General features: G+C 43.4%; 2 protein-coding genes across 2 annotated transcripts; one reads left to right on the top strand and one right to left on the bottom strand.

Annotated features, from left to right (window-relative positions):
• Window positions 1–3,002: 3,002 nt before the first annotated feature.
• LOC115402233 (cytosolic 5'-nucleotidase 1A-like) lies at window positions 3,003–8,565 on the bottom strand. The gene is made up of 6 exons (XM_030110742.1): window positions 8,334–8,565; window positions 8,064–8,231; window positions 5,477–5,606; window positions 5,180–5,302; window positions 4,774–4,958; window positions 3,003–3,847 (listed from the first exon to the last, which is right to left on the bottom strand). The coding sequence occupies exons 1-6, from the start codon at window positions 8,445–8,447 to the stop codon at window positions 3,482–3,484; spliced, it is 1,086 nt and encodes a 361-aa protein (XP_029966602.1). The 5' UTR covers window positions 8,448–8,565; the 3' UTR covers window positions 3,003–3,481.
• A 1,964-nt stretch (window positions 8,566–10,529) lies between these two features.
• Window positions 10,530–22,574, top strand: syt14b (synaptotagmin XIVb). Its single transcript, XM_030110879.1, has 9 exons — window positions 10,530–10,551; window positions 13,867–13,914; window positions 16,485–16,631; window positions 18,566–18,706; window positions 19,260–19,519; window positions 20,167–20,598; window positions 20,708–20,888; window positions 21,290–21,346; window positions 22,232–22,574. The coding sequence occupies exons 1-9, from the start codon at window positions 10,539–10,541 to the stop codon at window positions 22,546–22,548; spliced, it is 1,596 nt and encodes a 531-aa protein (XP_029966739.1). The 5' UTR covers window positions 10,530–10,538; the 3' UTR covers window positions 22,549–22,574.
• Window positions 22,575–23,028: the final 454 nt, after the last annotated feature.

Below are 23,028 nucleotides of genomic sequence, written 5' to 3'. Positions count from 1 at the left end.
GATTGCATTTTGAGTGTTTTGAAACCCATTACTGTAAAATTCATATGAATATATTATGAATGCAACCTGCAAAGTGTGTGCAATTGTTGTCAGCCATGTTCAGCTCAGCAGAGCAGCGATGAGTAAGTCGCTCTTTTGGCCCGCTAAACCATCATCAGACCAGCAAGGGGATGATGTTGGTTTTAGGTGTTATCAGCAGGGTTGCTTTTTATTAAGAGAATATCCCAGATTCAATTATACCAAATGTTTCTAACTAGCCCAGAATGAGTAGCAGGGTGCTGCTGCTCACAAAGGTAATCCTGGTCCTAAATAAATTAACTTTAAAAAACACTGTGAAACACCACCAACAAAAACATATTTAGTGCAAATTGCTTGTCAAGAAGATGAATGCAGCAGCAGCAGCAGCAGCAGCAGAGAGAGAGAGAGTGCTGTTTCCACAGCCGTTTGTTTTTTGTTCTTAACTTTTGTTGTGGCGTCCACACACACGCACGCGCAGAAAGGGTGCCAATTATAGTAACTGTGTGATGAGGTTTCTCGAACTGAGCCCCATGCTACCTTTGCCTCTAATCCTTTGTTATTAATTATATCTTCAACAAGCCTACACAGTTCTTGTGGTGTCAGCACTGAGTATCCATGGCAACTGCCGGTTGGCCCCGGCTCTCCGGGATGCACACGCCGCTCTGCTGCCTGACAAAACCGCCGAGCAGCCATGCTCCACTGGCGACATGAGGAACTCAACTGGAGGAAACATCATGGAATTAAAATAAACCCCGCCGCTGCATGCACCCCTGAGTGGTTTTTGCCTCAGTTTTAATTCGAACATGAAACTGAGGGAGGATTTGAGAAAAAGAGCAAGTAAAACCATAAATACTTCAATAAACCTTAAATTTCTTTGATATTTCCTGACAGATATGCTGAGAATGAATGATTTTGCTTCGATGTAGCCCTTGGCCTTCTTCCTCCTCTGTCAAACCAGCTCACCAACCATCTCCATGACCTCCTCCACTCTGTCCACCTCCCCTGAGGTCTTTATTTGGTGCTCGTGCAGGCAACTCCATCTTCAGCATCCTTTGTCCAAGACGTCCAAAATGCCTGTTAAGAACATATCTATATTTATTTGAATTTTAAGCAAATCAAGAGGACACAACGTTAAAAAATAAATAAATAAATAAATAAATAAATAAATAAATAAATAAAGGGCACCGCCACTCCAAACGCGTGCGCACACATGCACGCACACATTAACTACAGGCATTTTAGAGAAACCAAATAAATTCAAATACCTGTATTGGATTAAAAACTAAAACAAGCATTGCATTTGGAGAACAGGAAAACTTCCCCCTTTCCCGTGTTGTGCTAATAATACTCGTGCTTCTTTAAATGCCTTGGCACCAGTCTTGCACATCTGGAGATGAAAGCGGCGTGCAGCTATTTTTAGCCGCACATGAAGCTGCACGAAGTCTGATAAGTCGCCTCTCGGGAAAAGTCGTCTTTTCAGCGTCCGTTGAGGCAGAGGGGGGGAAAAAAATAGTTGTATGAACTTAAAAGAAACTTACCAGAGTACTTCAGTTCACTTTTTTTTTTTTTTTAAATCTCTGTTTCAGCGGCTTCAGGCGATATTTTTCATTAATTGCTTGATTCAATCAGCCGGTGGAAGTCGAGTTGCATTGTGGGTAATGTAGTCCAGATGAGTATAATTTTTAGACTATTAAAGAGAGACCATATAACAGCATCATTTTCACAGTTTATTTTATGAATTCAGTTTGAATTATGTAAACTAATATAAATGTGAATACATTTATGAATTTCCTTATGATATTGTTTGTTTTCCCAATGAGGACAAACCTCAGATATTGTGTAATGTCTGAATTTCAAGGATGAGTCGACCAATTAAAACTGACTTATTTATATTTTTCTGTTCTTATCGTAATTAGTATTGATATTCAGATTTAAGTGGGAGCACACTTATGACTAATAGACGCACAGGAGGCTGTGCGATTATTTTACATAATTTCAGTAATTATATCTGTTGGTAATGTTGCTCCAATTAAGGGCAGGATTTCAGTTTTTAGTGGTGTGTGTATGTGGTGTGTGAGAGGCAGTTTGAATCATGTGCCCAAACGCTTTCTCTCATATTCCAGTCTCACTAAAGAGGAGCGCCCCCTTGTGGCATTCTCTATCAAGCACATGTAAAATGAGTGAGGAGATTAAAATAGGAATCAAACTGAAAAATAAAATATTTAGCAGTGAAACTAAATTGAGGTGTGTATACAAAAATGGTTAGTAAAGGACTATATCTTAAAAAAGTTATTAAAACATATGTAGTTAATGAAAAGACAACTGTGCACAATGCGTTCATAAGAATTTAGTGATTTTTCTATTATTAACAAACACTGTACAAACTGTAATTGCACATTTCTTTATTTTTGAAACTCAATTCTTTGTTTTCAATATGACTTCTCTTAAATATTGAGGCAGACAGTGACAAAACCTTTGACATTGTGTTGTAACAAATGCAAGATGCATTTAAAAAGCAAATTTGACCTCTGTCGTATATTCAGGCAGATCTTCGCACGTTCCTATGGAATGAAATACACAGAATGTATCTCACATACACAGCCATTTCTATTTTCAAAGTGTAGTTACAGTTTCTTGCAAGATGAGTAGATATAAAAGTGTAAACATCCCACATAGTGTTGTTTGTGCGCAACAATACCAAAAACAGTAACAATAGACAGCATCTGTGTTTCCAGGAAGGTAAAATAATTCTAACCTCTCATAAAAATTCCTTATTAAAATCCCATTAAATACGAGGGAATGTTACCATACAGGAAAGGTTTTCACCTGGCAAATCCAAAACATAATAAAAGAAACAACTCCTAAAAAAGATGCATATCCCACCTCAGTTCATGTTATCAGCCAAAAAAGTGACAAATAGCATAAAAATATAGTATTACAGTATAGAAAAAGTATGAAATAGCATGATAGTTTGGGTGCCTTTCATACTAGCATTTGTTTACTACAGTGTTTTTTTTTTATCTCCATCCATTTAGCCATCAATCCCTTTTATATCTTGCTTTATCCAAATCAGAATCGCAGTGGACTGGAGCTGACCCCAGCTGACTATGGACATGTGCAAAGGCAAAGAACACCCTGGACAAAGTCAGCCATCCATCGCAGGGCAAACGGGCTGTTTCAAAAATGCTCAACTATCAAAAGGTACAAATGAAGTACAGTACAAACTGAAGACTCCATGTCCCTCAGGTAATTCCTGCTGTGAAATTGTGATCAGTAACTATACCCTCTCTTAAAAATATACTAAAAAAATCCTCTTTAAATGTTCAGAAAATGTCAATTTGTCAACTTAATAATCTATTAAATGCCGCAGTTTTTTTTTTGTTTTGGGCTTTTTTACCGTGGCTTCTATGATCAAATTTGGGGTAAATGTGTGATTTTCTGGTGCTTGGTTAACACCCTTCAGTTACTCCTTTTTGGGAGGCTGCTCGATGAGCTTGCTTCTGTTGTACTTCTGTCCGATTCCATAGGGGACATGGGCGGCTATGGTTCCCAGCTCCTTGGCCCCCTCGATGTGGAACATCTGGTCATCAAAGAAGATGTGAGGCTTGATCTTCTGCAGCAGGGGCCCCTTGGGAGCACCAGCCAGGAAGAGGGCCTCGTCGATCTCCAGGCCCCAGCTGCGGAGGGTCTTGAGGACGCGAGCCCCGGAGCTGGCGGCACTGCGCGCTGTGACCAGGAAGGTCCTGATGGGGCAGTCCAGACGCTGATCCTTCTCATAGAATTTTCTCTGGAGCTTTCCCAGGGCCTCTAAGAAGCACTTCAGCGGGCCCTACGAAGTGAAAGAACATGGAAGAGAAAGTGAATGTGAAATAATGTTCGTATGTTCAAAGGCAGACAGACAGTTTCAGAATTACTTTCACAGACAGAAGAGATGAAGAAAGTCGTCTTGATCGATTTACTACACATAAACACAACCAGGTAAACAGGCTGTGAACTGACACCAATAAACACAGTTGGAACTGGAAGCTGCGGCCATCAAAGCAAAATAAAACTAAAGTCCTGGAACTCCGAGTCATGAGTTTAACTCTATAAGAATATCAAAGGAGATGAAGGGTCTGACGCTCTGCAATAGGGTCCCCAGGAGCACCAGCCAGCATTAATTTTGTGTTTAAGGACAGAACTTTCTCCTTCTTCCGTTCGCCAAACTGGTGTGTTCCTCACAATACAGTAACAGTTACCGACACTGAAGGAGCAGAAGGGGACACATTTAGGAGTTGTCAAGTTCTTCATCAAACTTTTAAAGTGAGATTTATAATGTTGATAACAAAGTATAACCTGGTTATCACTTTTTTGGATGCAGAAAAATAATTTAGTTACCTTTGTGCTTTTACTGTTGATTTCAGAACCAAATTTAAGCATTTTTTTTTCATTTGCCAGTGAGCAGATGGTAACATCTGTAAGATCCTTCTGGCTCCCAAAATAATAATAACAAAATTATGATTTTAAGAAAATAAAGCATGACTTTTACTTTGCCATGGAACATTTTCTTTTTAAAATGCATCCATGAAAAAGCTGAAGTAAACACAGATACCCTGTACGTAAAAGTAGTGAAAGCATGTCCATGATAACAGTTAGTCATGTATCGGACACATTAAATACAGTCAATGTTTCGACTTCGATCAAAATAAGGGAAGATTCTACGTTTCAATTTGTATTCATCACATGTTCCTCTGAAGGCGCTGCTGTTGACGCTACCTGAGCCAGAGGCTTGTTCTCGAACTCCTTCTCGTGCTCAAAGAAAGTGTCCAGGCCGTGTTTCTTCACAATGATCTCCGACTCATCTGAGAAGAGGACGGCGTCGCCATCAAACGCCACCCTCAGCTGAGTGCTGCTCAGGTCTATCTCCGTCTGCGGTGTAAACATCGTCGCTGCAGCAATTCCTATTGAAAGGAAACGAGGCTCAGTTAAAAACATAACACATTATGCCAGTTATCTAAATGCACAGTCCAACAATATAAAGCAATGTGCATTCCAAGTGTTATAAAGCTCAATGTAAGTATTCCTTTCGCAGTATTGCACATTTTTGCTGCTACTACTAGAATCCTATCTATCGATCCATCTTCCTCAGTTGGATATTTTGAAAATAATAATCATCACTCACCTTCCTCTATGGCCTCTGTGACTTTCTCTGAGTCTTTAGAGAGGTACAGATTAGTCATGTAGGCCTTCAGGTAACCTATTGGGCTCTGTCCTCCAGTCATACAGAATCTCTCGATGGTCAAATCTGAAGGGAAAAAAAGAAAATCACATTGAGAATTTATGATGAAAAAAAGTCCTGCTCTAATTGAACTTGTTCATTTCTGGCGGGTAATTACAAGTACAAGGCTGAGTGCCGCTCGTCGGTGAGCCGTCACCTCACCGAAACAATCAACACAGTTTGGTTTCTGATGCAGCGTACCGTAATGATTAATGCTGTTTATGAGACGCACTCCAACTTGAGCATGGTTGTTGGTCATTAAAACGATGTCAAACAGCTGCTCGCTGTCGGGGTAGAGCTCCCTCAGTCGAGAGTTGACATTCATCAGCGCCTTAGCGAGACAAAGACAGAAAACTCCATGATTGACACATGAAGAGGGGATATTGACTCAGACAGGTTGGTGTGAGGTTATAACACAGGTATTACAACATTACCGCACAGGGAAATCACTCAGACAAGTCACAAGGATTCAAAAACATCATAAAACCAATCTAACAGTGGTGCTTTACAGCTGAAATAAATGCTTAGTTCACACAAATAAAGTAGCATTGACGAAAAGAGAGGATCTGAAACTTTCAAACACTGTGGTGGTTGCTGAGGAATGTGAGATGGGGAAGTGACATTAAAAAAATAATTGTGTGAGACAAGAAGAACAGAATTTAAAACAATAGTTACACAGAAGATGAGAAAGAAAAAGAAACAAATCTGATTGGTGAGATTAATAGTTGCAAGTAAGTGCTTGGATATTTAAAAATGACTGATGTCTGACAGAAAAAAGGCTTCATATAGGAGTCTATGCACAAAATGTTTGTTAGTGTAAGTTTTTTAAGTAATTCTTACAAAATTGGTAGGCTTTTTTGAACAAGAACTTAATAAAAAAAAGTTCTAATTAAAGGTGACATTATCGCAGATATCTGTCACAAGTAGGAACATTCATAAATCCATTGAGATTAATGCAACCAGTGGAAAATCAAAGTTCCCTCTAACTGAAGAGTCTGAATGAATTTCATATAGATACATATATGATTATGAATGGGTTCATGACGTTAACTTGGCAAAATATACAAACACACATTCATCAAGAAGAGTGTGGAGATCATCTGTCATCATCCATCCATCTTTCTTTCTGGGCCCTCTTTCCCCAGTTATGCTTCCCTAAATTCAGGAAGAGTCTAAATGTTCCCTCTATTTAAACACACCCTTTCATAATCACTTTCACAACTAAAATAATAAACTAACAAATGGCAACAGAGGAGCATAAACACAGCACCAACTGTAGCCTTGAGCTGTTTTTGCACATTGAGTTTGACTTTTCTTAATCTATTGTATTGTTCTGATCTTTATTTGTTATGATAGACGTTGCATTCGTTCCAGAACAAGAAATGCTTTTGATCTTCAAAAAGGCTCTCTCCAAGTCAGGGTCATCGGTGCTGGAGTCAATCAAAGTTGACTCTGGGAGAGGGCAGGTTACACCCTGGACGGGCTACCTCAACATCACAGAACAAACAGTAAGACGACCTACACTCACACCCGCATCTCCGAGAAAATGCCTGGTCTGATATTTTAACTGATATTCAGAAACCGCTTCTCTCAGCAGCAAAACAAAGTCACAACATGAAAAAAACAATCATATAATTCAGTCTCAACAGGCAGTCGGGTTCACAGTCAAAGCGCACCCACACAGCCGGTAACCATCTTAATGATATAAATATCATAAAGCCAAGACATGAAAAAGCAGTCCTGGCAGAACAAGCTGCGATCTTTCTTCCTTTGATCTCTCTTGTTGCAATGTGACGTTATGTTGCGAAATATAATTGGAAAAAGCTTCAATAAACACTTCACCTATACAAACATCGACTCTGCACAGTGCTGAAGGTTCAAGACATTTCAGCTGTCAAAGAAATTCAGCTTTTTCTTGTTGGAATTTCACAACTTTCACAAAGCAGTCAAACAGGTTCCACAGAACATGAAAACAAACAAACATCTCAAGTCTTGCTAATAACAGAAAATGTGTTATTTGGAATCTCATTACTATTACCTGAAATAGTAATGTGACTGTTATCATCTATGTGGGCATTTATTAGCAAACGGAACTGCTTATAATTATTTATATTGTGCTTTTTTTTTTCTTTGTAACAATGACAGCAATAAGAGAAAGAGACTCTCCCCAGCAGGAGAACAACAATGAACAACAAAAAACTTAGAAAGTACTGATGATTCTATTCAGTTCTCCAATAAATGACAGAATGAAAAATAAGTCAATGCACCAAATTTAATTTTGACAAATAAATAGGTTGATAAAGAGGTTCTGTGTGGAGTTTGTGTGTTCCTGCCACAGTCCAAAAACATGCTTGTGAGGTTGATAGATGGTCCTAACTTAAATTGAATTTATTATATAAGAATTACATAATTCATTTGTAAAAAAAAAAAAAAAAAAAAAAAAGCAAGGGGATGGAATAGATCAGTAATTCCCAGTGATAGACACAGAGATCAATAGATTGACTGATCTACAGATAGTTAGATGCCTGAAGTAAAACACCAGACATGATAAGTGAGGTGTGGTCCAGTGAACTGAGTCAGGCATTCTTGCATACATAACTCTTTTTGCTTGAAGCTGAATTTCCTGGTGGAACCTGTGTCAGTGAGCTTCTCCTTAAGGAAACTGAGTCATTCAGGTTTTGGGGTGGGACACGCCCTGTAAACACCAGGAAGAGACTTGCTGCAGCAGCAGCAGCTGGGGGTGTGTAAATGTCACTCTCTGGGGTCCCTTGGGGGGTTTCAGGCCTACCTTGACGAAAGGGAAAGCAGCTCCTGGCTTCAGGGGCTCGTTCTCGTGCTCCACCTGATAGGCCACATACTTCTCCACTCCCTCCTCCTCATAGATCTTCCTCTCTGCCACCATGTTGAAGAGGGTGCGAGAGGAGACAGCGATGGTGACAGCAAACCGGGGTTTGGGCTGGGAGGCCATGCGAAGCAGAGAATATCAGTACATAAAACTCATGATAAATACTCACAGCAACAAGTGTGGGCATCCGAAGACACTCCACAAAGCACTCACAGGTCTCGGTTTGTTGGTTTTGAGGTTGTCAAAGAAAGCTTTGGCCTCTGCCCAGTCCTTCTCCTCTCCGCTGGTTTCAGCTGCGTCCACTTCTTCCGCTTTGATCTCGCTCATTTTGCTTAAGTTTAGCGTCAAACAACTTCAGCGAATCCTCAATAATTTGAAGCGTGTCTGATGCTGCGGGGAGAAAACTTTGCGGAAATGTAGTAGAAGGGGGAGCCTGTGGGCGTGTCCTCAGGCTGTGACGTCATCCCCGTGGATATCGATTCACAGGAGGCAAGACAAGGTTATGACAGCATTCCTGCGCTTCACAAAGAAAAGAAACACATAAAACTGTATTGAAATCATAGAAACTAAACAGGACATCAGAAAACAAAAGAGCAACCAGAAGAAAAAAACGTATTGAAATAGGATCATAAATATTTAGGGAATTTGAAATTAGGCTGATAAACATTTATTTGGAAGATTATATTTTGGACAAGAAAAAAATATTGAAAATTTGAACTCAAGCACAGCTACAGTTACACTGATTAAATCATACAGTTACAACTCAAAGTATGACTGTTAGAAATATAACCAACTACTTACTTTGAGAAAATGAAATTACCTTGTTATAACATAACAATTCAGCAGGGTTACTGAGAACCAGGAGTATAAACAGTACAGAAAGAGTAAATAGGTCGAATTAGTACTTTTACATTTTTCCAAACAATCTATTTGTACTTGCACAACCTCAAGAACCCTGCCTTTGCATATTCATTGTAAATATTGTGGTTTTAGAATGTTCATACCATTATCAATATTGTGTTTTTTTTAGAATTTTTATATTTATATTATTATTCTTCATTTAACCTAATTTCAGTACTCAGACTGTTCTTCTTTTCTGCTGCTGCTTGTCTTTTTTTTTTTTTTTTTTTTTTTTTTTGCTTTCGGGTAAAATGAACCATGGTCAAATTCCTTGCTTGTCTTGCACAAACTTGGCCAATAAAGCTGATTCTGATTCTGATATCTGTACTTTCACTTAACCCTTGAGTACCTTGAGGGAAAAAAATTTCTTAAATCATGATCGTTCTTAAATGATCTGGACATTACATGACTCTTTAAAACAGACTTAAACTTGGCTTCACTGGCTGGCCTCTATCTGGATATTTCAGACACATTTCTCTAAAGTCAGACAGTATTTCAATAAGACTTGGATTTTTAAACACAGATCTGCTCTCTTGAAAGCTGAGTTCACTTCAAACATGTGTAACACTTTACTCAAAGCACCCGGTATAACACATTATAAGTAGTTATAAACACTCATAAATGATCATAATGCTTTATAACCCACTACACAGCATAGGGTTAGGGTTTTGGGTTGGGGATAGGGTTAGGTCCTGACATTAAAAAGCATTGTGATCATTTATGAGTGTTTATAACTGTAGTTATACAGTGCTATAATGTACTTATATCGTGTTATACAGGGGTGCTTCAAGTAAAGTGTTACCGTGTATTTTTTAAAGTCCCTTTCTGCAGGATTCCGACTTTATTCCGCAATTTTTTCTTCAAATAAAACTGCCTTGTTAAGTAGATACAGAATGTGCAAACAACACCAAGACTTTTAAAACTAGACTGAGAGCTGTTCGAAAGTTGTATAGTTTCATCAAATTGCATCAGGAAGTTTTATTTTTTCATGACTTTTAAAGCTAAATTTATATTCTTTACACCATGCCAAGGTGCTCTAAGCTGAGCCCAGTCTTTAAAATAAAAATGAATAATTTTAGTCACACTATTTGTGAATCTGTTACAACAGGCAGCATAATCAAATCCACTCACCAAGTGGTTGAGTACTTTCCTTTCGCCACCCCACAATAAAACACTGATTTATTATTATTTCACACAGGCTGGGAAAGTCCAATACCTGATTTTAAATGTCAAGTGTTTATTATGAACACACTGTCCGGTGAGGGTGTCAATGAGATGATTATACAACATGTCTGTAGCTCTCTCTCTCTCTCTCTCTCTCTCTCTCTCTCTCTCTCTCTCTCTCTCTCTCTCACACACACACACACACACACACACACACACACACACACACACACACACACACACACACACACACACACACACACAGGCACATGAATGACCTCCCGCCTCCTCCTCCTCCTCCTCCTCCTCCCCCCCACACACACTCTGAGTTGGTAGAGTCCGGGACGCAGCATCATGGCGATAGACGGTAAGTACTCGGTGTCAGGTGTCCTGCGGACTCCTGTGAAACTTTCCTCGGGACAAATCCAGAACGCTGTCTTGACAGAAAATAATTCGCTTGCGGCGATTCATTTCTCGCGTGAGGCTCATTTCCCTTTAAATCATACCGCAGAGGTGGGACGGACGCCCGCACTGATGCAGGACGGTCGGTAGTGATCCCTCCGTGGGATGCGCGAGGATGGAAGTGATGCTAAAAGTCAATGGTTCCTTATGCGGTGACCGACCGAGCCGCATCAGTTCAAGCATGGATCCAGACTCCCCTGGGATCACACACAGATTTGTTTCAATATTCTGAGTGTTTGTTTGCGCACACCGTAATTTGAAGCCACACTGTAGGTACTTTGTTTAGCTGATGTTAAAGAACTAGATGACCTGGCGGATGACGACGGCGCGATACAGTCAATGGATATTACGGAGTTTGAAAACACTCCGCTGACATCGGAGGCACGTGCGGTTGACATTTGCATTAATTATGATAACATTGGGTGCAAACCGTAAACAAGGTGCGGATAAAATGCCGTCCCGAAGGTTTAAAGTGAGAGTGACTGGGACACATCACCTCCTCCCCGTGCCGTCCCGTTACCGACACGGTTTGTTGTGGTGTCACGTGCACCCGAGCGTGCAGCTCCGTTTATTGATACACCGTGACACCCGAGAGAGGCGGTGCAGCCTCACCGTGGAAATGACATTTCTCCACCCTTAATTAGGTTATCCACACAAATGAACCAGGATTTGAAATAGTTCAATTAATATTCTTTGGAGTTGGATTTTTCTCCCTCGGTGGGACTGTTGGATATTCTTGTAACAGTTTCCAGGGATGCTCTTGTTTAAATGGGGGCACATGGGTCAGAGGTACCCTGGTTTTGTTTATACCCCAGGTTCACTCTACTGTCACTTCGAGTGAAAGTGGTGTTGTTGAATTTCTGATTTCCAAATCCTTTATCAAATTATAACACATTTATAATATGAGATGTCTGCTGGGAAAAGGCATCCTTCTGAACCCCAGATTTCCTCTGCTACTCTCCCTTAATCATACAGAAATATATAATACACAAATATTTAATCTTCATTACAATTACGTCCATCCATCTTCAGTAACACTAAAGCCCTGCGCCTGGTGTCCGATGAGCCAGAACCTGCTTATGAGCACCTTAAAATGTATTAAAATCACTGTCTTCACCTTGGCAAATCCAAAAACAGAATAAGAGTGAAAAAATTCTATTGTGTAAATCGTGCTGTCAGGTGCACTGCTGCTATTTTTGAATGCAGTATGGTTATACAACCATCTCCTGCTATAGGCTGTTATATTTAGCAGTCATTATGTGATTCTGGCTTTTCTGGAGGCAGTTGTTTTGCTTTATAACGGAATAATTACTGTCATTATTTTATCTGTCAAGCATTGCATAATGAAGATAATTACAATCAATTTAGCATTTAAAAATGCTATGTTCTGTAAAGACAGCATGAAATTTGCATGAATTATTGTATGGTGGAAAAGCGCAGCACCCACAACTGTTCCCATAAATATTTGCAGTGGTTTATGAAAGATCCCAGCTCATAATGTAGAAAGGCAGGGTACACCCTGAACAGGTTGATAGTCCATCACAGTACAGACACAGTCAGACAACCACACACACTCACATTTACGCCTATGGGCAGTTTAGATTCAACAGTTAGTACTAATGCATGTTTTTGTACTGTGGTACAACCCTGAAGTACCTAGAGAAAACATATGCACGTACTGGTAGAACATGCAAACTCCACAAATAACCAACTAAACTAGGTTTCAATTTAAAAAATACTTGGACATAACATATTTTGGAATTTGTCATGATAAACAACACTATAGATATCACTAACCTGTCAATATGTCATCAGTGGCCACAGTTTGTGTTTGTGTTCAATGTTCTGTAGTTAAGGCTGTAACATGCTGATGCATTCGATATATCTGGATATAATTAGGCTTTCAGAACACATGCATATGAAGAAATCATCCTCGTAATGAAAGATGTGTTGAGTCATACGAGTATGTGCTCCAGCTCCAGAATGTATCTGCTCGTGATTTTAAATGTTTTCCTTTACTATAGGTTCCATTAGCATCATTTGTAAAATGAGTGTTAGATGTTCCTCCTTCCCAAAGGTAGAAAATAAGAACAAATGAACAATTTCTGTCTTTTGGTGATAGACTTTTATGTGATAGTGTCATTTTCACCTTAAAACAATTTAAACTTGAAACCACAAGTTTCTGTTCTATTAGATGAATGAGTGTAAAGAGGATCTTCCTGTCTGCTGTGTGCCTCAGAGCTTCCTTTTGGCTCAGGAATCTTGGACAACATCCAAAAAATGTAATCGCTAATTTCAAGAAAGCAATATTACATACAGCAATCCTTTTTTTTTTTTTTTTTTAATCATTCGGGGGCAAAATATTGTGTCAAGCTATCAGAGCGGTACCAGCTTTAATGGTCCTGAATTCAGAGCCAAAGGATTCTTCTGGTTAAACGCAGACACCTCAGTCATTTGATCGTGCAGTCTGGAAAGGCAGTGTAAGGACGTGTGTGAATTTGCATCAGCCTCTGGGTGCATAACTGTGTGAGGAAGCGATACCTGCTTCAGTATCCTTCACTGGCTTAACGGGAGGGAGAGGGATTATAGGAAACAGGAAAAGATCATTGCATTAACTGGATAAAGAAAATGTTGATTATTAATTACACTTTGGTGGATCATTTTTCTTTTGATTGAACCTTTTTGAGAGTTCTGTCTACATCGATTTATTAGTTATTGGAAATCTGCATGATGGAAATGCAGTTTACATTCTATTACAGATAATAAGTGTAATAACTCTTCTAGTTTCTCTATTTTTTATTTCATTATTGTTGATATCAATATAATCAGAATAACAAAGTTCTAATGATGAACACATTTGATTCATAAGTAGTGCATTCATATCAAAGATACACGTGCATTTCTAGGAAATACTTGCTTTCAGGTACTTAATTAAGCCCCTAATCTATTTTCTCGCTATGAGAAGTCATTTCTAAATGTCTGTCCTGTCCTCAGCCTTGCTATAGTTCCAGTGTAAATGCCAATACGCTCATCCACCTCGCAGGAAAAGATGAATGTTTTAAAATTACCCATTTTTTTCAAAATCCCATGGATCCAGTTAATCAGTTTAATGCATGCTGACTGGTACATCTGCCAGCTTATTCATCCGTATGCTTCTGCAGATAATTCAGTCACACCTTTTGACCTGACTTCCAACTTTTCCTGTCTGTTGTTGTTCCAGGAGGGGGGAGGAACTGTGGTGTACACGAGCTCATCTGTGCCAGACGAGGTGAGACCACGTCACAAACCGACCACACTGGTGGATACGTATCTCTATAAGCGTTTAAATAATCTGCTCAATCTGGTTAAAAATTGTCCCAGGCAAACATGAAACACAAAAGTCTTTTTTCAGTTGTGAATGTTGCTGGGAAAGAAATATCTTCCTCATACGGACTTCACCGAGCATGTTTTCATGTGAATTATGCACAGCATATCAAGTTTTAGTCCACCTCAGCAAAAGAAAGCAGCTGTGTGTTCATCATTTATTCATCATGCAGGTTTTGTTTCATACCTGTGCTCCACCTGTAAGCAACAATGCCAGATTGACTACAACCATAAGCAAGCGTGTCCTAAAAAAGTTGCCCGTGCATCGGTTCATGAGCTCAAAATAAAGTCAATAAATGGGTAAATGAATGAGGATTAACAGTCGCGACGAGGAAGTGTTCATCAGTCACTGTCCCCCCACAGTGCAGAATTGTGTCAGGGTAATTTGTTCCTCATGTTTTCAATTGGCAGAAACGTTTAATCGAAGCGCGCCCACATTTCTCCGAGGTTATTATTCACTTGCTCTTAGCACATCGGATGGTTCAGTGGCTGCATTTTTATGTTTGTCAGTCGGCTCGCTGAAGTCAATACCTGAAAGAAAAAAAAAAAAGAGAGCAGATTGAATCCTGAGGCTCAGTTCAGAGTCCTGAGTTCAGCCTGAGTTCACACACCATAAAAAAGACACATTCGTTCCTTATTTTCCCTTGTCCATTCGGCCTACATACACAAACATGATGCATGCACACACTCAGGATGGACGACATATGCTTGTAAAACCAAATCCACTTTAATCTGCGCTGCTGCTGAGAAAAATATGAGACTTTCCCCAAGACTGATGGGTGTTATATAAAAAAAGAGAACGAGTGGGCGAAGTGTTTGGAAGGCCAGCTGGCTCCACTGCTCCACTTTTCCAGTGTACATTGATGCAGGCATCAGGTTACCTCAGGTGTGTTGAATTATTCAGCTCTCGTTGACATTTACAGAGCAGGGCCATGTACGCGGTGCCATCGCAGCCCGGGGCGCCGGGCCGTAAGCTGTTCGGCTCCAGCGGAACGCCGCAGAGGTCGAGCTGGCTCAATCAGCAGCGAGGGTCGATACGTCAGCACGGAAAAAGCCGGACCTCACTAAGAGTGAGGGATTTGTTACATGTCGGATTACTTCAGAGCAGCCCACCTTTTTTTTTTTTTTTTTTAACCTCTTCTTAGATCGTCTCCTATCTATAGCTGCAGAAGTGCTGCTGGTAGGGCTTTTTTAGGGAACAGCTGGATTTAAAGAGGAATATTCATTTAGACAAGGTAAGCCTCTGCTGCCAAACCGCTCCCTCTTATCTCCCTCTTTATTTCTGGGAGTTTAGCGTTCATCTTTTCGGCAGCAGTCGGCCCCGGCTGTCAGACTGCGGCGGTCTCTCTCTCTCTCTCTCTCTCTCTCTGCCTGTTGCCATGGTGAGACGAGTCCGTCCATAAAAAGTTCGGTCTGAAGTTAGGAGCTCAGAGAAAGCGGGGCCTCTATTTTCCACCCTGCCCTTCTGATTTGTGCGCTCGGAGAGACTGCGGCGATCACAGCGCCGAGCAATTTAATCAGTGACCCGGCGATGGCTGCCTCGGATGCGAACACCTGCTACACACAACATGTGAGCTCTGTTTATTGAGTTTGAAAGGCGCTGCAGGGTTAGGTCTGAGTGTAGGTTTAAGGTTTCAAGCAACAGTTATTGTGTCAGGTTTGTGTGAGTGTGTGTGAGTGTGTGTGTGTGTGTACCAGATGTACAAACCACCCTGCAACGTCTCCTACTAAATACCAAAACTATCCCCTCAGTGCTCATATGTAGTTCTACCATCCAAAAAAAAAAAAAAACTGAGACCGAATCTCATCAGCAGTGTCCTTTATTTTCTCAGCTGCCCTTTCCACGGAGGCATTTGATCTTCAGAAATGCTGTTCACGCTTCATTGTGCCCCCAACTTTGCCTTTTTCTTCAGCTGTTACCGCCGCGCCGTGTCTGTGCGGCAGCCTATTAAACACAGACCCACTCAGATTCTTTCCCGGGCTTAGTGCGTCTACATTTCAGCCAGATTCAGCCCCTTTGAGGCTCTCATAAAAATAGCACAGCACTACATGGATACATGGAGTATGGCTGGCCTACATACGGCGCTGTAGATTAGATCTGGTTTGCCTTTGAAGTGGAAGAAACACAAGAGTGCTTAAAAAGTACAATTGCTCATAATGATGCCCCGACAAGACAGGAATTTGAATAATTTCCATCCAACATAAGATGCTTATCATCAAAGAAACTTATTAGTGGAATCAAAGTGGGGTTGTTTACGGCTTTTCAAGTTTTTAAGAGCATTCCTAAGCTTGCTGCCATCTGTGTGTTTTTATTGATCACCACAGGGTGAAAAAAAAAACAATCATAAAGCCAACTGCACACACCTCCACAGACTCAACAATGCTCCCGTTTGTCTGTCTAATTTTTGTTTTTCTCTTTTTCCTTCTGCCCGCCTTTGCTTCCGCTCCCCCTTGTCCCTCTCCTCTTCTCCTCAGTCTCTCCTGAGCTTCTGGGTGTCCTGTCTTCCGTTGCAGCCTTCATGGCGTTGATGGCTCTGTTTTTTCTTTACCTCAGCAACAAGCTGTCAGTGGAGAGTCCTGACGATCTGTCACATCTCAGTGGCTATAAAAACAACCGGCCAGGTACTCAACACACGCTACAGATCTGTCACACCGGCTGCTTTTACACACAGAAGCCAGCCGAATGCTGCGCTTCATTTTTATACCTTCGCATGAAGCTGCATCCATATCAGCTCGACTCACATCCTATTAATATTATTAATATTATAATCTACACACACCAGGCTTACCGACATCAATGACTCTGAAATAAAAAATAATCATCTTCAGACTGTATATTCTGCAGGAGCTTTTTGACTAAAACCTGTACGTGCACAGGATACAGCGTCTGTGCATTTAGTCAGCGCTCTTTTAAGAGCCTCTCCTTTATTCTCCCCCTGAGTGAAGTCTTCTTTTTTGAAGGCAGACGTTGATTAATTAGCCGCAGGACAAAGGAGCCAGACAAAGAGGAAGAACAATTACCGGAGTGGAGATGACTGAGGTCTGAAATGAGAGGAGAACAGTGTATCTTTATATTCCATGAGGTTTTTTTTCTTCTTTTTCAGTAAAGGTGAATGATTACAGCTGACAGATTGTTGGGGAAACCAATGTGAGTGAATTAGTGAAGGATAGCAGGGAAAACTGATGTAAACGATTTATGTTTTTTTGTATTTTTAGAGTGCTGGGATCCAAGTTTCTAAATAAACACACATGATTTTATTGTGGTTAGTGTGTCAGAGCAGACCAATCTGTCAGATTGAAGGACGAGTGTCCGTGATGCTGTGGTCTCAGCTCACGCCGGGATCCTGGCTCCGCTCTCCGCTAACAACCACATGTCCGTGTCAGAGCCTCTGACGAGCTAATCCCGCGGTCAGCGTGGCGGCAGGACCCCCGGCGGCGAGATGGCCTTCTTCAAGAGCTTCCAGCAGAACCTCCCATCTGTCAACATTTCCTCCATCCTGGACTCGGTCACCAGCCGCGTGGACGACCTGGCCAACGCCGTCAGCGACGTGACCTACGCCGTCAGCGACCAGCTGACCGAGCAGGTCAGCACCATGATCAACAAGGTGCAGGACGAGGAGGACGGGGAGAACGCCAGCGGCGGCCAGGAGTCCGGCGCGGCTTCCGCCGCGCAGGAGGGCAAGGCCGGCGGTAATAAAAGCGTGTGGCAAATGCCCAGGGAGTCAGAGGCGAGCGGCACAGGCGCAAAGAATCACCAAAACAGCGACGCGGCGGAGGCGGAGTACAGCCCGAGCCAGCTGGAGTGGGAATGGAGGGACGGATGCTGGAGGGTTAAAAAGACAGAAGCGGAGCTGGTGGAGGAAGAGAGGAAGAAGAAAGAGGAGAAAGAGCTGCAGGAGAAAAGAGAGCAGAGGAGAAAGGAAAGAAGAGAGAAGCAGCTGGAGAAAGAAGCCCAGAGGCACAGAGAGGAATCCCAAGAGGGGAAGCAGGAGCAGGTGGAGGCCGGCGCTCTGGAGAAACCAGACACTGCTGGACAAGACGGGAAGCCGAGCGAGGCTGGAGACCCAGCAGATGCTGAAGAATGTGATGAAACTCCCGATTCAGCTGAAACCGAAAGCGCGATACTAAAACACAAAGATGCTGGTGAAGAAGAGGGTGAGATGGAGGAAAGCCCCGAGAGAGAGGGAGACGACGAAGAGGAGGCCGAGCTCTCCAAGTCTTCCTCCACAGCAAAGAAGAAAAAGTCAGATAGGAAGAAGAAGAAAAGTGCGAAAGAAGGTTCCAAGAAAGCAGAGAAAACTCCAGAGGCGGACAAAAAAAAGGACAAAAGCAAGAAGAGCAAGAAGAAAAAGAAAAAAGATCAAGGTTAGAGAGTGTGCTGCTTCTTCTCCGCCGCCGCTCTCTGGATCTTCTCCTCTCGTTCGTTTCAAATTCACCCTTTCTGGAGTGTTCTGTGTGCCAGATTCAGTACAGCTGCCTCCTCACTGTAGTTTTAAACACAAAGACTTGTTTTTTTTTTTTTTTTTGCACCGGTGTGCCAATGTGTCCCGATACAGAGGGAACGCTGTCCGACAGCGAGGAGGACCGAGGCCCCGCTGAGGCCGCGGCCCAGCAGAACGCCACGTCCGCTTGGAGCGGCGGCCGCAAGCAGTCTGCCGAGCAGGGAGGATACAGCAGCGAGGCGTCCAGCGAGCGAGGTGAGAGAGCACGGTGTATTACACCGCAGTTACATAAAGTCTGTTTTAGGCAGGAAGGAGAATCACAACCGAGTCACGCCTGAGGGTTACCAAGCACAAAGGTAAATGTGATTTTAAATTAAATACGAATATATGCCTCAGTTTAACGAGCAGAAAATGCCATTCTGATTTTTTTATTTAAACTATGGATGAGCAACTTTAGTTATTTCATCCAGGCTGCCAGGGGGCCAATTTGTTACTGGCGAGGAGGTTCACGTGTGAATTAGATGAATTAAATTTGACCCACAAGCCCGATATTGTTCAGTAATTTTTTTTTTGCTTGTTCAATTCTCATATGGCAACCAGTTGCGGTTTCACAGTTAACCCTTCGAACACAGACTTCTGATCAGGATGCAGATTGAATTTCACAAAAATCTTAGAGAAAAGTAAATGAAATTTCAGGTAAAGTGGCTTTTAAAAGAAAACTCAGATGTGGTTCTGACTCAGTGAACACATAAGTCTCCAGTAACGCTCCCTTCATATCACGTTTCTCTTCCTTTGTTGCTGGAAGCAGCCAACAGCATCCAGCGGATAAAGAAAGAGTCCTCCCTCACGGAGCTCCGGCCTCCGCCGTACCAGGACCAGGTCTCCGGGGCCTGCGTGTCCTCGCAGTCCCGCTCGGAGCGGGGAGTCCGCAGGGCGTCGTCCCCGCAGCGCTGCGACAGCCCCGGCTGCTCCAGCGAGGCCAGCGCCGACCAGGACACGGAGAGCTACCTGAACAAAGGCTGCGACGAGGACATACCCAGCGACAGCACCGCCGTGGTGGGCCCGGAGGTGGGATTCCTGCGTCTGCACATCTTTTTATAATGAACATTACACATCCAAATCCTGAAAGAGGCAATGGGATAGGTGAAAAAAAATGTCCTGTAATTCAAATTGATCACAAGTCATCCATTTGAGTTGAAGTTGGACTGTAATTGGATAACAAGGTGCATCGGTGGGTTACAGTGTCAGCTACAGTTACCGGTCAGCTGAACTCGAGAAGAGAGGGTGAGTGACGAGGCGACAGAAACAACTCCAAGTTCAGGCCTGGGATTTTACATTTTCAGTTTAAAAAAATTTGGGAACCTGTTATATTTAATTCTGTTTTATTTACACTATTAACAAAAGAATAGTTTACTTGATTGCTTGATTGTTTACTTTGTTAACAATTCCCATAGGCAAGAGAAAGAAAAACCTCCAGCAGATCCAGGATCAGACGTCAGAAGCTTGTAATGGAGAGAGATGCTGTCAAGGTGCAATCAGGCAGAAACATAATCCACACGTTAGAGGCAGGAGAGAAAGATCACACACTTCCTGTTTCACAGTCAGAGATCCTGCAGGAAGAGAGAAGAGAAACTGAAATGGCTCAGGTCAGCCAAGCTGTATGAAACAGGAAGGTTTAGATAACAGAACTCGATGTTCTTTCCTTCTCCGTTCAGGATGGGCTTCACCTCCCCTCGGCCTACGAGCCCGAGCCCCTCGCCAAGTACGGCACCCTGGACGTGGCCTTCGAGTACGACTCCGGCGAGCAGTGGCTGGCCGTCACGGTCACCGCCGCCACCGACATCCCGGCCCTCAAGCAGACGGGCAACATCTCGTGGCAGGTCCACCTGGTCCTGCTGCCCACCAAGAAGCAGCGGGCCAAGACGGGCGTGCAGAAGGGCCCGTGTCCCGTCTTCACCGAGACGTTCAAGTTCTCCAGGGTGGAGCAGGATGCCCTGGGGGACTACGCGGTCCGGTTCCGCCTGTACAGCATCAGGCGGATGAAGAAGGAGAAGGTCCTGGGGGAGAAGGTGTTCTACCTGACGAAGCTCAACCTGCAGGGCAAGATCGCTCTGCCGGTGACGCTGGAGCCGGGCTCCGAGCTGACGGTGAGCCGTCCCTCCCTTCAGAACAAATTACTCTCACACATCTGTTGGAAATGTTTCAGCCTCTACTGCTGTGGAATGTAAAACTCGGCTCTGCGGTTTGTCTCGCCAGGGCTGCGGCTCTGTGGTGAGCGTGTCTCGCAGCGCGGGCGCCCTGTCGTACCGCTCCACCGAGGACTCCGCCGTGCCGGAGATCCTCCTGGGCCTCATCTACAACTCGGCCACGGGACGCCTCTCGGCCGAGGTCATCCAGGGAAGCCACTTCAAAACCACGGCGTCTGAAAAGCCCGTCAGTGAGTAGAGCCGCCGCCTCGCCGAAGGCTTTAACTGTGGCTTCGTGCTCGCTCGGAGCTGAAGTGCTGTGCTCTGTGTGTTCGGTGTAGCCCTCCTCCCCGTTGGGCGCTCCTACATCAGGCAGCTGCTTTGGCGAAGCAGATGGGCAAAACTCCCGGCAGCACACAATCAAAACAAATTGAGCATCATTACATTTAAACGCTTCCTGGCGACGGCGCCGACTTTTTTTTTTAATAACCAAAGCTGTTAAATCTGCAATATGAAAGCAACCGCTGCTCAGCAGAGTTCCCCTGAAAGCTGACCTTCTGGTGTATGTCACAATCCTTAAACTGCCTCCTCTCTTTCTTCTTTCCACTGTGTTGTGTGTGCCGTGGTGTGTGTGTGTGTGTGTCGGCCACAGACGGTCTGTTTTGTTGTGTGAAGCACTTCGTAGGGGGGCAGCTATATATCATGAGAGGTAAGACGACATCTATTCAGCACAGGAAGGCTCCAGGGCAGCACAGTGGCGGATGGTTATTGTGCCCACTTTGTTTGCATGGTCTCCCTGTGCATGTGTCGGTTTTAATAGTTATTCAGGTTTCCTCCCATAGTCCAACAACATCAGACCCGTCACACAGGAAGAACCCGCTGTCCGTCCAACATGAGATGAGGGACAAAATCAGAAGCAGAGATTTTCTTTTGTCACTTTAAAAAGCTAAATTATCAACGTGTCCTTCAGGAAACAATGAGCTGTCAGCAGGATTTGTTCTTCCTTTTTTTTTCCTAACAGAGTGTCTGCAATAAATTATGTTTTTTAGGGCTATGGTTATCACAAAAAAAAAAAAAATCTCGAGCAGAAGCATTGTGGCCATGTCCACATTTCATCCGTCCGTCTTCCAGGCAGCTTCTTCCTGTTCAGGGTTGCGAGATGCTAAACAGGGCAAACAGAGAGATGGACGATGACACACACATGGTAGTTTTTGGACTGTGGGAAGGAATCAGAGTGCAGTGAGAAAGATGCAAACTGCACAGGAAAACCAGAGATCGTGTCATTAATTGTAAATAATTATTTTAATGTGTTTGTGAATCAGTTTGTTTACGCCTCCTTTTAATTCCAACAATAATAAAGCCTGAGGTGCAGTGGTAAGCAGTCTCAACTCAGAGTCAGTTGTTTGAGTCCAGGTGGCTTTTCTGGAGTTTGCATGTTCTCCCTGTGCGGTTTTCTTCAGGTCGCCTGGTTTCCTCCCACCAAGAACAGGCTTTTCAGTTGAATTGAACGTAAATGTCTGTAGTGCTCCTCTCCCACCACTTGATGGCACTGTCTCTCTGCTCTCCCACACCCCCTGTCTTTTTTATTTCCCAGACACCTATGTGAAGCTGACCATGCTGGACTCCAAGGGGAAGGAGATGTCCAAGTACAAGACGGCCGTGTGCCGCGGCCAGCCCAACCCCACCTACAAGGAGACCTTCGTGTTCCAGGTGGCGCTCTTCCAGCTGTCCGAGGTGTCGCTGGTGGTGTCGGTGTTCTGCCGGCGGAGCAGCATGAGGCCCAGGGAGCGGCTGGGCTGGGTCTCCCTGGGCCTCAACAGCACCAGCGAGGACCAGCAGGCCCACTGGGCCGAGATGAGGGAGGCGGAGGGGCAGCAGATCTGCCACTGGCACACGCTGACGGACACATAGAGGGGAGACTCCCAACAGCTGGAAGCACCTTCCGAGAGGCGTCACTGCGCTGGAGGGGGGGGGGGGGGGGGGGTTCCCAACCTGGAGGAGCACCCTTTAATAACCTGCCACTTTTCTCCCATGCAGACTGATGATACAGACTCCAGCTCCGTGCGAGGCGACGACAGGTCGAGAGTGAACGGCAGCGTGATGACAGAGCTAACCCGGCGAGGGGGAAATGATTTATATTCCAGCAAGGGGGGGGGAAAAAAAACCTGCATGTACACTAACAACTGTTTACAGGACGATTTTGAGGCACTTGCAGACACTTTGCGTCTGTGACTCTTGGACCAAAGAGCTCGGTCCATGACGAGCGGACTCCTTCCTTCCCTTTTATCTCTTCTGGGCTTTTTCAGCTGCCACCAGCATACCAGACATTTCTCTACCGGTCGTAGCCACTGACTAAAGGGAATGCACCTAAAGACTGTTACCAAGGGCCTA

Source organism: Salarias fasciatus, chromosome 15 (assembly GCF_902148845.1).
Source record: "Salarias fasciatus chromosome 15, fSalaFa1.1, whole genome shotgun sequence".
NCBI classification, from domain to species: domain Eukaryota; kingdom Metazoa; phylum Chordata; class Actinopteri; order Blenniiformes; family Blenniidae; genus Salarias; species Salarias fasciatus.
The sequence above is the reverse complement of the archived record's forward strand: the minus strand, read 5'-3'. Positions and strand labels throughout refer to the sequence as shown.